Source organism: Taudactylus pleione, unplaced genomic scaffold (genome assembly GCF_031769625.1).
Source record: "Taudactylus pleione unplaced genomic scaffold, aTauple2 ptg000242l, whole genome shotgun sequence".
Taxonomy (NCBI): domain Eukaryota; kingdom Metazoa; phylum Chordata; class Amphibia; order Anura; family Myobatrachidae; genus Taudactylus; species Taudactylus pleione.
This window is the reverse complement of record NW_028284644.1, coordinates 8,711,476-8,729,393: the sequence shown is the minus strand read 5'-3', so window position 1 is coordinate 8,729,393 and position 17,918 is coordinate 8,711,476. Positions and strand designations below refer to the sequence as shown.

General features: G+C 45.0%; 1 protein-coding gene across 2 annotated transcripts in view; it reads right to left on the bottom strand.

The window, feature by feature from the left end:
• Positions 1-17,918, bottom strand: part of LOC148516748 (acidic mammalian chitinase-like) — a 79,290-nt gene that overhangs the window by 16,451 nt on the left and 44,921 nt on the right. For both annotated transcript variants that reach the window (XM_088479651.1, XM_088479650.1), the window contains 6 exons: positions 12,669-12,733; positions 12,367-12,396; positions 10,149-10,350; positions 9,720-9,776; positions 9,470-9,635; positions 533-657 (listed from right to left, as the gene is read on the bottom strand). In XM_088479651.1, the coding sequence (XP_088335777.1) occupies positions 533-657; positions 9,470-9,635; positions 9,720-9,776; positions 10,149-10,350; positions 12,367-12,396; positions 12,669-12,693 (605 nt within the window). In that variant the 5' untranslated portion in view covers positions 12,694-12,733. The remainder of the gene's footprint in view (positions 1-532; positions 658-9,469; positions 9,636-9,719; positions 9,777-10,148; positions 10,351-12,366; positions 12,397-12,668; positions 12,734-17,918) is intronic.

The following is a 17,918-nucleotide window of genomic DNA, read 5'->3' as shown; positions in this document are numbered from 1 at the left end:
AGTGTTATGATGCCTATCCATTAGGCGACCTGAAAGTATGACCGTCTAGCGTTCAGACCTTCAGGTCGCCAAGGTGCGGGCATTGCACTGAACGGCGTTCACCGAACGTCATTCAGTGAAGGAGCCCGACCTCCTATCCCTGAACATGTCGAACTTGACGAGCGTCTTCAGGTTGACGGACACGTGCAGTAGACAGTCGGGGACGGCAAGGACCCAGTGTGCACGTACATCGCTGGTCCTTGACGGCTATCCATTATCTGACTTTGTGAACAATGCGACCAAAACCTCCTGGTTTTGGTCGAATTGTTCACAAAGTCGGGTAATGGATAGGCCCCTTTACGCTTAGAACAGACACAGACTTGTCTTATGACCACTCTGTCACACAATAAAAAACACAGAAACAGACACATGACAGAACAGTCAGTGAAAAATGAAATTTCCAAACATACATTTGTAATATATGTTACTTATAGTTTACTCTGTATAATACGCTCCTTAGCTATCACCCCATGGTTTTGCCTCTATATCCCACCTTCCGATTTCTGCTATCTCATAACCAGCATCAATGGTCCCTTTTCCTGCAGACACTGCTGCTGTGATCAGGAGCCGTGGGAGACCTGTCTCTGCTGCTTCCTTAGTAAATGCATCAAGCATTTCCTGCAAGGGTAAAGGAGTAGGTTATAACATGAACTACAATTATGCTGGACGACAGACCTGTGTCCAGGTAATGTCAAGTTTACCTTACATACGCTACTAGCCTGCTTTTTTATAATAATATGCTTCTCTGACTGGGACTGCATGCTTTGTAATTGGAGACTGCAAGCTTTGCCGATTCTCAGCACTAGCATTATTTGTGACTGTGGGCCTGATTCAGAGCCCGGACGCTCTGACCAGAGCGCTCGCTCTGAATCAGGGCCCTCCTACATGAAAATGGAGCGGCCTCCTGGCCGCTCGCATAGCTGTGGGTGACCACCCACAGCTATGCGAGCGGCCAAAAAGATGGTCGCGATGGTCAAGACCATCGCGACCATCGGGCTTGCGACGAGACCCTGCGGTAGGGTCTCGGTGACCGCAATCCCTGGAGTGATTTTGGCTCTATCAGAGACAAAATCACTCCCACTGACATCACTAGTGATGTCAGTGGGGCCGGACCCAGACGCCTCCGTCTGGCAGCCACGCCCCCGGCACGCCCACCAAAGGGGGCGTGCTGTCAGTCACCATCGACAGCACGCCCCCCTTTGGTGCGATACCCGGAGCGACAGCTTGGCTGTCGTTGTCCGGGTCTCGCGCATGCGCACGACGAAGCTCCCTCCGTCGTGCGCATGCGCAGTGGGGTAACATCGACCCGCTTGCGAGCGTCCTGCGCTCGCGAGTGGTTCTGAATGACCCCCTGTGTTTACATGCAAACGGAGACTGCATGCTTTGCTCTAAGACAGTAACTGTGATTTATTGCACCATTCATCTATGACTTGTTTTTTTTCTAATTGGAGACCATACGCTTTGCATACTATCAGCATCTGCTATTAAGCTGGAATTTTAAACACCTATTTAAGTTACAGATCTGTTGGTCAATACCAATTTCAACAGGTTAATTTCTTGTATCATCTTTGCTCTTCTAGATCTGTTTTGATGATATTTCACGGTTTATAGAGAATATACATTTATATTAATTATCTGTGTCTCACTAGCCTGATATGTTACACATTATTAATGTATGTGTTGTTTATGCATATTTTAATATCCTAGTTTTCATGTTTTAAGAGTTTTATAATAAAATAAAATAATATCCTCTTTACTTAGCGCTCCCCAATCCTCTTTTTTCACTACAATTATATCAACCTATAAAGGACTCGTGTACATTTTATAATGGCTACAGACATGGTAACTAACAAATATTTAACTTCTTCCTATACCATATCACTCAGTCAAAAGCTGGGTACACATTAGATTATATTTTGAACGATTTGGCCAATTCCAACGCATTGGAATGACAAATCATTCAGTGTGTGCGCACGATGCCGACATGCGCTCCCATGGGTCGTCCGTCGCATCCTCAGATCTTTTTGTCCATGCTGAAAGATCTGAGGATGTCTCTAGCGATGCCCTGCTACCGAATGCAGCATGGCCCCCGCTACCCCCCCTCCCGACAGTCGATCGCTGCCACCATATGTACTTCCGATGTCGGCACCCTCGCCGGGTCCGTCGCGAAAGATGTCATGCTGGGTACACATCGTCTAATGTGTACCCAGCTTAACAGTTATTGTATTTAGCTACGAAGTACCCATTGGGACATAGGATCTGATTCAGAGCTGTACGCTATGCCAATATGTCCATAGTTGGCTGATGTTTTTATAACAGCGCATGCATCTAAGTCGAGTGATTGATAGTTATGGGTCGTTTGTGGGTGGTAATGGAGGGGTGGTTAGAAAAATGAGGGAGTAACACAGCCGTTTTATAGGACCCAGCGACTGATCTTCTTAGAAGGCGAATGATCTTCTGATCTGTGACTGATGTTCCGTCTTTGTACACAAATGCTGCGACTTTTTACGCAGCCGCTTGGAATTGAAAAGTTGCCGGTAGGCATCTAAATACATCTCCCAGCAGCTGCGACATTTGCATATTAACTCACAGTAACTACCTATAAAGTGTCAGACGCAACGGGACTAGCGTACAACTCTGAACCAGGCCTGTAGCTCATTAAAGGCCACATTTATCAACGAGTCTTATCATACGAAATGAGTGATAAAACTCATTGCGTATGATAAATGGTGCTCCAGCCAATCAGCTCCCAACTTTAATTTTTCAAACAGATGACAGTTGGGAGCTGATTGGCTGGAGCACCATTATCATACGCAATGAGTTTTAAAACTCGTTGTGAATGGTAAAACTTGTTGATAAATGGGCCCCTACATGTGGTAATGGGCGGACAGGAATTTGTCTCACTGAATTAAAATGAACAATACCTACAAATGATACAAATGATAGCTGATTAATTAGCTGGGAACCCATAAATCCTGACCACCACAAGAAGAAAAAATTCAAAACCTCACAGAGCAACCTTTTATTTTATATATGATTAGAACTGAACATCTAGGCAGAAGTTGCCAGTAACATGTTGTTATATGTTTTAGTATATTTTTCCTACAAGATACTATTTCATGGAACCTTCTATTTGACATCTATTCACTAACAGACACAGACGTGCATTGAGCATTCAGAGTTCAGTGGTGTCAGTGGAAAATGGTGAGGGACCCCTAATGTTCTACATGAGACATCAAAATGTTGTAGTAAGGTGATAAATACAGTACACTATAACCCTGATAGTTCTAGGGTAGATACATAAATTCAGTTACTTAACAATGCTGGTCAAATTTACCATTCTGCTTAACCACTATAAAAATAGAGTATTTTGCCTATTGTACAGTGGGCCTGATTCAGACCCGCTCGCAAGCGGGTCGATGGGCGGGCAGTGCGCACGCGCGAGCCCCGGAGCGAGCGAGAAATCACTTGCTCCGGCGCTCGCATCCAAAAGGGGCAGCTGTCGATGTTGATCGACAGCTCGCCCCGTTTGGTAGGCCGGTCGGGGGGGGTGGCTGGCCAAACGTAGGCGTTCATCACTCGTGATGAGTGATGTCAGTGGTAAGCTTCCGGCTCTATTACAGCCGGAAGCTCACTGGGGCTTGCGGGAACGAGACCCTACCGCAAGGGTCCCGTCGCAAGCCTGATGGTCGCGACCATCGCGACCATCACCTGGCCGCTCACAAAAGCTGTGGGTGGTCACCCACAACTATGCAAGCGGCCAGGAGGCCAGTTTTAAAAATAAAAGCAGCCGCCCTGATTGAGAGCGAGCGCTCGCTTTTTGTGAGTGGCCCTGAATCAGGCCCAGTATCTGTTGACTATAAAAGGGTGTTATGGAGATGGAAACAAGGTGCAAGTAGATGAAAGCATGGAACTAAGCATCGCACTATTCCAGCTCTACCTTCAGATATATTTTTCAAAATAATTCAAACAAAAACATTGTTCTTGAATACTTTAATCAGTTAGAAAATAAAGTATAAAGTTTATGAAATGTGTTTGTAGACCATGGCTTAAGAGATAAGGCTCATGGTAAAAATTAATAAAAACAAAATCATATAATTTAGCCAATGCAGAATGTAAGTAACATAAATAGCAATGAATGCAAATAACCACTAGGCCAACTTTAATGCCCTTTGGGTGCAGACACCAGGGCCGTAACTAGGGGTGTGCGAGCGGTGCAGCCGCATAGAGCGCAGAGCCCTGTGCAGAGCCGGATTTAGACCTCATGGGGCCCTAGGCAATATACTAGTTTGGGGCCCCCTCCCTCAAACAATCCATAGCACTATGGGCCATATCAAATTAGCCTCGAACACTGTTCGGGCACTAATTGATCCCCGCGATCGGCGAAAAATGGGGATTTGATCAGGTCCCAAAAAAAACCCCGATAGGTGCCGTTGTCAGGCCGACTTCGGGGCTAATTGGATAGCCCCGAGTGAGCTAATAATCCACCGTAATTTATCGCGGCTAATTGGATATGGCCCTACATGTGAGTTCCTGATTCATGCCCTTACATCATATTTTTGTTTTTCCTCCTTATATTCAACTTTTTAAAGCTTTAAACATTACGGACATCAAATCATTACTGGTGATGTCAGTGGTGCCTCCCACAAATAGCAGGCGTTCCGTTTGTGTAGCCACCCCCCCTGCCCGCCTCCAAACCGGGGCGAGCTGTCATTCAAAATCGACAGCCGCCCCCTTTTGGTGCGAGACCCGTAGCGACTAAGCACCCGTCGCTGGCCGGGTCTCACGCATGCGCACGCCGGAGCCGACACTGCAAAAATAATGTGCAAATACAATATCTATCTATATCTCAATGGGAATGATCCATTTCCCATATATATATATATATATATATATATATATATATATATATATATATATATATAAAATTTACATTGTGAAAAATGCATATATCCTACTGGATATATATAGTTTTTACAATGTCACTAGACAAAAAAATATATATATATAGATAAATTCACATTTTTATATATATATATATATATATATAATTTTAAACTTATATACATACACATATATATATATATATACACACATATATATATATACATACTTATATACACACACATATATATATATACATACTTATATACACATATACATATATATATATATATACATACATACATACTTATATAGTGTGTGTATGTGGCAGCTCATCAGGTAATTAATACAGGTCCCTACCTGGTGGGCGGTGGAGGGCCTGGAAGGCCGGCAAAGTGGCTGCTGGGGCGGGTCACGGCAGGGCTACAGTAGCTGGATGAGGATGGATCAGCTGGGAGGGGAAGGCGGCGGCAGGTCCCCGGTGCGTTACCCTGTGCTGTGTGCACACACGCACACCCTTCCCTCATGTCGCCCGCCCGCAGGCTGGCGGCCACGAACACACAGGCTCTAGCCTCGCGGGACTCTCAGGGAGTGGAGGCGGGACCGCGTGACGTCATGACGTCACGTGGTACTAGCACAGTGCTCCTCTGGGAGCGCTGTTATCGGGGATTTCTTCAGGCAAAGGGGCCCGTCCACGGGCCCCTTGTGTCCTGCCGGGTCCTAGGCGAGCGCCTAGAATGGATTACGGGAAATCCGGCCCTGGACCTGTGGGTGGCACCGCCGCTCACCCACAGCTCCTGCATCTGGCTGGGAGGGTGTCTGCAACGGCACTCTGCTACCAGAATCTCTGCAGCAGTGCCACTTGGTGCATACTTAGGACCCTCCAGACGGTCACAACGCTGCCCTTACAGCTCCCCGGAGCATCCTGAGGATGCTCCGGGCATTGCTGTAATCACTCGCTCCCGGCGCCGAGTGCAAGCCAAGCCCCTTCCACGTGTCATCATACTGAGGGGCATGGCCTGCACCGGGTTCTGGGAGCGCTAGCTATGCACTGGTGAAAACATAAGACAAGCATAATATTGGCCATATTTTAATTATTTTATTTATAAACAATTAATTATAAAGCGCACACATATAATACAGTTTTAAAGTGAATATTTAGTCAATCACATCAATCCCTGCGCCAGTGGAGCTATATTCATTACCACATGGAAAAACACATACCAGGGTTAATTTTGTAAGAAGCCAATAAAATGTAGCAGTATGTTTTGATAAGCGTGATAAGAAACCGGCGCAAACCCATGCAAAACTTGTGAGAACATACAAACTCCACTCAGATAAAACATTGCCTGGGAGTTTAAGGAATGATCTCAGTACTATGATAGCAGTAATGCTAACCCCTACACCTCCTGGTTGCAGTGCCATGCGGGGGCCACTAAAGGTCATGTCACTGCACTTGTGGAAGCATTGAGAAGAGCCCACTGAGAAGGGATCCTCTTAAGGATTTTACCATTGTGGAAGCTGGCTAAATGCAACTAAAGGGTAGCTTTTTGGAGCTTGGAAATTTGTCCCCAATACAAGTAAACTGGTGGGATATACTGTATAATAGGTAAGTTAAACAGTCATCCACACATTATATTACACCTCTGTTTTAAAAACAAAAAAGATCAGAGTCAATGACTACGTGAAAAACAGAAAGGAACTGTTGTAGGTGGTTTATCTATTGATTCGCCAAAAGCACCGTCGTAGGGGACAATTGTTGTTACACTAAACCACACTACTAATTCTGCTAAGTCCATGTCCTCCACCTCATGTACATACTGCAGTAACTGGCATTAGATAAGATCTGTACTAGAGCATCACACTGCCCTGTCCTGTACAGTCACAGGACCCCTGTGACTGTACAAAGCGATTCTTCCATATACTATCCCTGAAGAAGCTAATAACGTCTTATATAATAGCAGTGTGATGCCATAGTACAGACCTTCTGTCAATGAAATAAGCGTTTTTTGTACTGGCGCTGAGGGGGTTAATCATTCCCCTCACCTCGTGACGTCAGCAGCCAGCAAGGGGGCTTAGGACCTAAGGGACTCAAATGGAGTCAGAGGAGCGGGAAGAATCCTGACAGAGAGGACAACCTGACCTGTGAGCCAGGGAGGAGAAGTCTGTTAGGTGGGAACGACGGGCTATGAAGAGATCCGGGCTGACAGGAGCAGGCACGGGGTTGATCAGGGCCACATGTCATCCGCACGATTCTGCAAACAGCAGATGCTGCTGAGCAGGAGCCGTGCTGCAGGGAACCGGCCACTCAGAGTATAGGAGCGGGCAGCCAACAAAAACAAGACGGGCAGGAGCCACGTCTGTGATAACTGCCTCGAGTCAGGGGCCGACAGCAGGTGGCCGGGAGCCACAGACATCCACGGCAGCTGTTCCTCAGGGTAAGCCACAGAGGAGACCAGCTGAAGAGGCAGCCTGATAAAGCGGAAATAGCACAAACAGACAGGTCGAGAGCCCTCAGTGCCAGCCCACTAGTTTGTACCTCACTGAGGAGTGACCCAGCAACCTTGCACCCAAGGGAAAGGACTTTCCGCAATTAGGTAGACAGTACCAGCTAGTTACAGTGTACAGCCCAATGGTCAGTGTACGGTAAAGTAGTGAAAACCAAGCTCAACCTCATCCTTTCATCATCTGCTGCAGTGGGGACTGTCTTATTTGCTATCATAATCTGCAGTGGGGACTGTTTTATTTGCTATCATAATCTGCAGTGGGGACTGTTTTATTTGCTATCATAATCTGCAGTGGGGACTGTTTTATTTGCTATCATAATCTGCAGTGGGGACTGTCTTATTTGCTATCATAATCTGCAGTGGGGACTGTCTTATTTGCTATCATAATCTGCAGTGGGGACTGTCTTATTTGCTATCACCACACGCATTGAGAACAGTTATCTGCCACCACAATTAGCAGGGAGAAATGCTGTACATGTTTTCACAGCCAGTTGAGAGTACTGCCTTGTAATATCATACTGTCAAACACAAGGCAGTGAGGAAGCCTACCTCTCCTTGCTCTGTCATACTAATCCAACCTCGCCACCCAGTTGCCATTCTAGGATATTACAGGGCCTGTCCCAAGGTTTTGAAGGACTACCTGGATGTATAATGTATGTATGTTATCCGGATGTTGTAGTTGCATTTGTGAATTCTGCTATAGGAGCCTATTCATCATCACTTAATTGTCACAAAAGCAGGTGAAAAAGAACATTTTCACCTGCAATTGTGAAAATTAAGTATTCGGGCCATTCATTAAGAAGGTGAAGCAGGAGATATCACAGATATCTCCTACTTACCATCTGTTTGCGGAATGGCCCGCTGTCCCCGTACACTAGTATGGGGACAGAATTCATCAAGCTCCGAAAATATTATATTTTCGGAGCTTGACTGCGGGGGCATTCACCATCTTCAGATGGCGAATACCCCCGCTTGTGGTTCGCCACCCGGTCTTCCCTATGGGAAGGACTGGGTTGCGAGAAGGGATCCTTTCGGATCCTTCCGCCACTGTCCGGCTCTTTTCGCCGGACGTCGGGGATCTTGTGCGTATGCGTGACCTGTAGGTCGCGCATGCGCACCGCCGTCACTGCTCCAACAGGAGCAGTGAAAAGATTCACTGCTCCAAAAAGGAGCTGTGAAGCCGCTCGCGGGGGCAGCTGATTTCACATCAGCTGCCAACGCGCCGGAGCAATGCTGAATTGCTCCGGTGGCCATGGCGAGTTAGAATGTTAGTTATCGGGGTCCGTTTGGACCCCGATAATTAACATCATGAATAGGCCCCATAGTCTTAAATCCAGTTATATACAATGTGTATGCATAACTTGTAATACAGTTAGGTAGATAATTGTGGCCAACAGTAAATTCTATGGTGTATGTTAATTGCAAAACTAACCTATTCACCAAAGTACAGTGACAAAGTGTTCCAGCTAAATAAAATTCATAGTCACTGGCCAAATGAGTAGTGACTTTATTGGGGGGGTTCTCTGGGCAGTCCTCGACTCTCTGAATACCAACTAAGGGGCTCGAGGAGTCAAGCGTGGAAAGAAGGCATCCGGAAAGGCCAGGACAGATTACAATTACAGAAGGAAACAGGCACGACACACACCAGAACTGCAACTAGACTTTTTGGTACCCTGTGCCAGAGAGAGCATTGGTGCCCCCCCCCCCCATTTTTTAAATAGGGACATAAGAAAGTGCACCTGAAAACTGGCCATGGCTTCATGAGGAAGGGTGAGGGAAGAAATGGGGGTACTCCTTGGGCAGCCAGGAGATGCTGGGGTAAAAGAAGAGGAAGCTACAAGTGAGAATGATAATAAACAGGAAAATTGACAGGTCCAAACAGCGCCCCCTGCCCAGTGGTGCCCTGTGCCATGGCACTGGTCACACTACCCTAGTTACGGCCCTGACACACACACACCATTCACCAACACTCAGCCATTAGGGTGGTATTACAGCAGGTCTTATAAAGTGAGTTGTAGTAGTAGATGTTAGCAGCCCACCTGTATCAGTACAGTAAACCGTTGCTTGTCCTCAGGGGGGCTACCTCGAGATCCTGGGTACTCAAAGTCCAAGTCAATGCCATCAAAGTTATATAGACGGAGATATGAAATCACAGATGTAATGAAAATCTTACGGTTCGCAGCAGTAGCAACCATTTCTGTGAACCTAACAATAACAAAACAGGGGAAATCAGTGACATACTGTAAGCGTTACATATATTTGCATTAAAATGCTGAAAATGATGCTTACTTCTGTGTCCCAAAGTTCCAACCACCGATTGCCAATAATGTCACCAACTTTGTATTCCTATAACACAGAACAAGACAGTGCTAGTAACAAACCCCGGTTTTGTAGGCCTAACAGAATCCGTGTGTTATATGGGTGATAGTAGATAAATCAGTCTTAACCTTTAAATAGCTACGATACCCATAACTTTATAGACTTTATAATATACCAATGAGAATGATTAACTATGAGATGACTGGAACAGATATAACACATAAATAACACTGGCAAATCAAATAAAAAGCAATGTACAACTTGAAGGATTCCAAAATCTAAAATATATATACAGTAGATGTTACATGGGTAATAAGGGCTTATCTCTGCACGCGGATCACACAAACATCAGAGTTGTATGACTAGAAATGCTGTGGTCAAGTTTATTGTAATACCAACTTTTTCTTTAGATCATTGAACTGCTTATAGAGGACATCATCGTTCCACTCATATGGTGCAATCTTGTGCCCGCTCATGGTGGCGAAGGCATACACGAGATGAGTGCAGAGCTGCGGGTCAATATTCCCTGGCATGTACTTTGCAGGCTCAGGCCGATACTGTGCCCAGTTTGTGAAGTAACAAACCAGTTTGAAGGTAGAACCTGAACAAAGCAGACTTTTATTATGTTTTATTTATAAAATGTCAACGTATTAATCAGTAGCTAACATGGAGGCCATCATGACACAACTACAAATGACATACAATGAAACAGAAAGTGAAGATGACCCAACCTAAATGAGATTATACTGTAAAGGGTGTGAGGTACAATTGATACATAAGGTAGTGGAATAACAATTGCAGCTGTTGATGGGAATACATGTCACTTTGCTAGTTGCAGGTACATTTATTACTGCACACAGTTGCCAGTTACTTGCCAAGGTGAACACTGGCACAGCTCTACCTCCTGGCTTATAGACAGGGCAGCCATCAAAAATTGTGGGACCCGGGACTGTCAAAATAGGCAGCCCCCCCCACGGTGTTTCTGCAACTCAAACCCTACAGTGTCTCCCCAGCCATCATCCCTTCTGTCTCCCCAGAGAGCCCTTTCATTCAACCCTTACAGCCCACAGACACCTTCTCCTGTGTCTACTTGCTGCTCCTCTGCACACTGCGGCTGGTTCCTCTGTCGGCGGCAAGCAGGCGCAATCACCCCCACACATTTCTCTCTGTGATCCCCATGCATTCCCCTCTCTCTCAGCGATCCCCAACATTCCCCTATCTCAGTGACACCCCCATACATTCCCCTCTCTCTCAGCAATCCCCTTCATATTCCCCTCTCACATCGATCCCCTTCATATTCCCCTCTCTCAGCAACCCCACAATCCCTTCTCTCAGCGATCCCCTCCATAATCCCCTCTCTCAGTGATCCTCCCACATTCCACTGTGTGTAAGTGACCCCCCACACATTCCCCTCTGATACACACACACACCTGTCAGATTTAAGCCACACACAATATAGTTCCCCTTACTCACCTACTTATCTTCCTCTCTTTCTCCTGATTAGCCCCAAACCCTTTGCTTTCTCCAGCCCCTTGGGTTCCTGGGAAAAGAAGCCTGACAGCCCCTGCATTCAGTCCTTACAGCCCACAGACACTTACATTCTCCTGTGTCTACTGGCTGCTCCTCTGCACACTGCGGCTGGTTCCTCTGTCGGCGGCAAGCAGGCGCAATCACCCCAACACATTTCTCTCTGTGATCCCCACATATTCCCCTCTCTCTCAGCGATCCCTTTCACATTCCCCTCTCTCAACGATCCCCTTCATATTCCCCTCTCTCAACGATCCCCTTCATATTCCCCTCTCTCCGCGACCCCCCCACCCCACATTCCCCTCTCTCAGCGATCCCCTTCATATTCCCCTCTCTCAGCGATCCCCTTCATATTCCCCTCTCTCAGTGACCCCCCACCCCACATTCCCCTCTCAGTGATCCCCTCCATAATCCCCTCTTTCAGCGATCCCCCCACATTCCAATGTGTGCAAGTGACCCCCACGCATCCCCCTCTGATACACACACACACATGTCAGATTTATACCACACACAATATAGTGCCCCTTACCTACTTATCTTCCTCTCTTTTTCCCGATTAGCCCCAACCCCTTTGCTTTCTTCAGCCCCTTGGGTTCTTGGGAAAAGAAGCCTGGCACCCCATTGGTCGATCTTTCTGTAGCCTGCTATGGGTGTAGCCATTTTCTGTTAGCCCCTGGTGCAGCCTCAGCCTATCAGATCTCTCACTCGTGTTACAGGCACACAGAGCGGCCGTGGAGGGAGCAGGAGGACCTGAATCATTAATGGTACCTAGCTCGCCCCCGATGGCTGGTAACTCCATCCCTGCACGGGCCCCTCTCTCTGTCCGGACCCGGGACTCCAGACCTGGCAGTCACCCCCTGAGGGCGGCCCTGCTTATGGAGGTCAAAGACTACAATATAAATGCTGGTTCCTATGGGCGGGATGTATCATGCATTGCATACTGCATGTGATAAATCCACCACTTATCACATGTATTCATTTACATTTTCCATTATATTATGTGTCTTTCTGTTAGCATTGCCTGAAATTTGTTTGTCATTACATTTCCTTAGTAGACATGCAGCACATATGAAATAAGTCATGTCCTTACCCAGCTGTACATTCAGCAGCAGGAATAGACCTGTGAAAAAAAGCAGAAAGTTATAAAATATACAATAAGTAATATTTTACATCATGTACATTCATATTTCCCTACACCCCCTCAAGGTCAGGGAGACTCCCTGACATAGTAGTAATCTCCCTGATTCCCTGAAGAGTCTAGTAATCCTCTGATTGCACCTTACACCTATTATGTAGCTGTTATGTACATAGAAAAAAATTTAATCTGAGCTATATTCAATCAAATAGCATCATCATACAACAACGCAGATACAGTATATAGATTTCTCTTACCCGCCCAAAGCAGCATCTTCCTCATGACTCTATCTGTCTCAGCAATGACGGCAGGTTGATGAGACCTTTATATAAGAGAAGGAAAGGCTGGTATCAGTGTGAGAGCGCCACAGGTGAGAGCAGTAGATAAACCATTACTCGCTGTTTTTGAAGATCATAAAATATGAAAAAAATAACTAATTGGCACAAAAACAGATGCAGCTGGGAGACTGAGAAGACTGGCCAAGATTCAGGTACTGTGGCTGATAGCAATGCCTGGCAATGTAATGGCCTGGACAGCTGAGCACACCACAACTTAACACTGCCTGCTACATAATGCACAAAACCGAGGTTAAGACTAAAACACTAAATCACTTATAGAATATAACTTCTTCAAAAATGCATATTTAAAGTGTATAGCAGCTGAATAATATTAATATTTCAGATATTTTTAAATTACTGTTTGTCCTTGGGGAAGGTTGCAGAATCACTGCAAGAATCTGGTGGAACTCAAAAGTCTATACAGGTTGAGTCTCCCATATCCAAATATTCCGAAATACGGAATATTCTGAAATATGGAATTTTTTTGGCATGACTGAGATAATGAAACCTTTGATTTTTGATGGTTCAATGTACACAAACTTTGTCTAAGGCACAAATTATTAAAAATAAAGTATAAAATTACCTTCAGGCTGTTTGTATAAGATGAATATGAAATATAACTGAATTTTATGTATGTACACAAACTTTGTTTGAGCCACAAAATTATTGAAAATATTGTATAAAATGACCTGCAGGCTGTGTGTATCAGGTGTATATAACACATAAATGCATTCTGTGTGTATATATGGGTCCCATTCCCAAGATATTTCATTATGATATGCAAATATTCCAAAGTACGCAATATTCCGTTATCCAAAATAAGGGGGTCCCAAGCATTTTGGATATCAGAGACTCAACCTGTAAATGATAGTTAACAAAAATAATTCATGGTGCGCTGACATATTGTATGAGCCTGTCACAGCCTGTGTGCGCTGTATTACAAATTGTGTTGATATTTGATGGACACTGGGATAAAATTCTGAGTCGCACACAAAAGCGCACACACATTGCAGTGTCTATAGGCAGTCGCCCACCTCCGACTTTATGCAAATGACCTACAAACTCTCTCCCTTGTGTAAGTCAGTGCAGCTGAATGTACAAGGACTGAGATCCCACTTTTAGCGCCCGTGCACGCTGTAATTCTGATTGGTATACTTCACCATCTGTTGCACCATCGAAAAGTTTACCTATAGCAGGTGCAGTGTTTCCGTCTGGCCACAGGCTCCTATTCTTGCGGCTGTGCATCCGGGAACACAGCCGCTTGCACTCACAGAACTGTGAGATTCCCATAATACGCCCACTAAACGGACTGTTATTGTGTGCGCTAGTAGCCACCTCCCAGTCACCGACCATCACTTTTCTGCCACCTCTCTGATACCGTCTGTCCTGATCATAGCAGCACCTCTGTGTGTACACTCAGGGTAACGCAGGCACTGCGGGAGATTGCAGAGTCAGGCTCTGGGTCTATCACTGCAATGAATTACTGTGCAATTTAATAGAAAAAAAGATACAAATGGGAAAAGGAAAGCCTTTGCAGTATGCTGATATTTCTGCAGTACAAAGGCATTATTGCACAATAAGAAGAGGAAATATTGTTGTGTGGTTGGAAGCATTGTGTCTGATTCAGAGCTGGACACTATTTCCATGTTTACGGAGTTGAGCATTTATTAGTAAAACATGAATGTATCTAAGTCGCAATGGGTATGCGTCACAGACCATTACCGTAGTTGCTCGCAGTGACTATTTACTCACAACATTATTGACAGTCAGGGAACGTTTGGGGGAGGTAATGGGGAGTGACAGCAAAGAATGCAGCTGTGCTGCGACCGTTTCGGGGGTGGGTCACATCTTGTGTCTGTGATCCCATATGCAAGTAATATGGCTCCAGCGTCTCCATTCTCACACTCATTCTGCTGGAACATAGATTCACTCAGGACTGCGATAATAGAATGACCTGCGACCGATGCTGCCCCTTTGTATGCAGATGCTGCAACATTTACGCAGTTGCTTGGATTTGCAAAGCTGCGGGTGGGCATCTCAATACATCTCTCAGCGGAGTAACATTTGCATATTTTCACATAGCAGGTGCTACAAAGTACAAAGAGGCAGCAGCATTGGCCGCATTAGCGTATAACGCTCAGTCAGGTGCATATATCATAAGCTGTAGGGAATGATGGAAATGACTGAAACATTCTGCATTATATGTGTGGACTATATAAAGAACTGTTAATAATTACACATATTTTGTAACAAACAGCAACTTCAAAATATAGTGTATCCATTCTTTTCATTTTATATATATTTATTCTTGTCTCTTCATTTCTATTTTTTTTTTTAAACTTAGATATAGACCTATCTCATTCCTCTCTTTGCTAGTTTTAAGAAAACATAAACATACTATTACTATTGGACTATACAAACTAGTTATAAAAGTTTTATACATCCTAAACTCTAACTCCCTCCATACTCCTACCTGGGTGGTCTACGGTTACCACCATGGGTTTTTGCTGGAATGAAAATGAAATGAATGAAAAGTGAGAATCTTTTACCTACACATTCCCCTGTCCTCTCCCTCTCCACCTATGCCACGACTCCTTAGAGACCTGCAATATATCTCCTATTTAGCAGTGATATGCTCCCTGCTGTGGCCGTGACCATCTAGTTTATTCATATCAGGTATTTTAATGATAATAAAATGTAATAGAATTTTGATAAGTTGTGAAACATAAGACCCTGAATAAAAGTTGGCTAGTGTCAGGAATCGCGTTACTGCGCTACAGATCTCACCTTCACGCTGGTGCATAGGCCTGCACAGGTCAGCTATTCAGGCTAGCTCTCCAGTTCCTGCTCTGTGCTGCTGTCCGCAGTGTACCCCAGCTTACCCTGGCTGCTGTAACCCCATTAACATGCCCGCCATGTCTGGGCCTGGGCGCCGCCATGACATTTGCGGTCAGCTGACCGCTGATCCTCTAGTCCCTGGGCCAGTGGTGGTCATGTGACTCTGAGCTCCACTCAGTGTGGAGTGTCCTTCATCCAATCGGACACATTGCAACGGACACCTGATCCTGTCAGCCAACCAGCACAGACCAGGGGGGATAAAAGGATTGCACTGACTAGCAGTCAGTGCCTTGGACAACACGTCTCACTCCTGTGTTACGTTACTTGGCTCCAAACTTCTCCTCGTTGGTATTGTAGAAGTACTTGCACCATTAGTCCTTATCCTATACCAGCACCATTGGTCCTTATCAGATACCAGCACCATCGGTTCTTATGCGATACCAGCACCATCGGTCCCTATCCGATCTTCAGTCAAGTGGTACCTACTCAAGTCTAATCTTATCGATACCTATCCGATTACTAACTTACCAGTTCCACAATCATCGGCTATATCTAGAACCATCGGTTCCACATATATCTAGAACCATCGGTTCCACATTCATCAGCTGTATCCAGAACCATCGGTTCCTTATTCATTAGCTATAACCAGAACCATCGGTTTCAACATCACCAACTGCAATCAGAAACATCGGATCATTAACGTGGGCTATTGCTATCCTTCCCCATTGTTTAGTCCATGGTCCTGGGAGCTTACCCTCATTATCTTCGGAAAGTTCTAGATTAAGTCCTAGAGAGACCCTACCAAGGGGGCGTGACCTGCACAGCAGACACCGCGAAATCCATATCCCCTTGCGGGGTTCCCTGGTGAAAACAGCTGGTGTGTTTAGACTCTGAGCCCTTGGTTGGGGTATTAATCAACTCCCTAATCTTATCTAGTTCTCAGTTCCCAGTTCCCAGTGCTACCTCCTGAGTCCTGTCAGCCTGTGCTATCCTCTGATCACAAGGGTCTCGTCACAAGCCCGATGGTCGCGATAATCGCGACCATCGCCAGGCTGCCCTCTAAAGCTGTGGGCGGTCACCCACAGCTTAGCAAGCGGCCTGGAGGCTGGTGTAAAAAAAAAACACCGGCCTGCCCTGATTCAGAGCAGGCGCTCACAAAGAGCATACGGCTCTGAATCAGGGCCAAAGACCACATATGTGGAGGGGAGGTTATGAGGAAAAAAGGAAGGGGGAGGAGACCTCAGATGTAGTCTTCAATCTATCTGATTACCCACTAAATGAGGTTGAAACCCAACTACTAGCGAAAGGCTTGTCATTTGTGCCTACAAATAGACACAATTAATTTAAATGGTCAGTTAATTATTACGAATATGGAAGAAGAATTAGGTTAAAAAAATTATTTGGTCACAGGACACAAAAGGAAGAACTACACCTGTTCAAGCGTCCATCAAAATTTGACCCAACCTCCAATAATGCCAGCATCAAGACTTATCTTAGACTGATAAATCAGGAAGTCAAATAAACACAACCAGTTAAATATTATAACAACCTGAGTCCAGACAAAACAAAATCTTTAAAGAAACTAACAAAAACCAAATAGTCATCAGACTTGCTAACAAATGGGGAGCTGCTGTTGTTCAAAATTGGATAGAATATGATATTGAAATTATGCAGCAACTAAATAATGTAAACACTTACCAACTACCGCAATAAAACTCATTGGGAGGCATCAAGAATAAAGTGGATAATGTACTATATATAGGACAGCAGGATGGTTAGACCAAGACACCTTTAATTTTCTCAAGGTGGACAAACCAGTTTGCCCTATAATCTATACTACCCCAAAAATACATAAAACTCTGCAAAGACCTCCAGGTCGCCCTATAATATCTGCTTGAGGATCTATACTGCAGCCCTTGGCTATTTATGTTGACTACTATCTACAACCCCTAGTATTAAATGTACCAGTTACATTCGAGACACAGATGACTTCCTCACTTGGATCCCATTGACAACCTCACAAATTACATTTTATTAGCCACCCTTGATGTTTTTTCCTTGTATACCAACAAGGCCTACGTTCCTTATAAAATCACCTCCAAGTAAGCCTCCAATTGAATTTATTGCTAATCTATCAGAACTTGTTTTGTACAACAACCACTTCATGTACAAAAACACATGTTACCTACAACTTTCAGGCAATTTGGCCCCCTCATATGCCAATCTATATGTAGCGGAATACAAAGAAATGTACATTTTCACAAACTTTGGTCATAACTTCAAGTTTTACAAAAGGTTCATAGATGATGTTTTTCTACTATGGCAAGAATA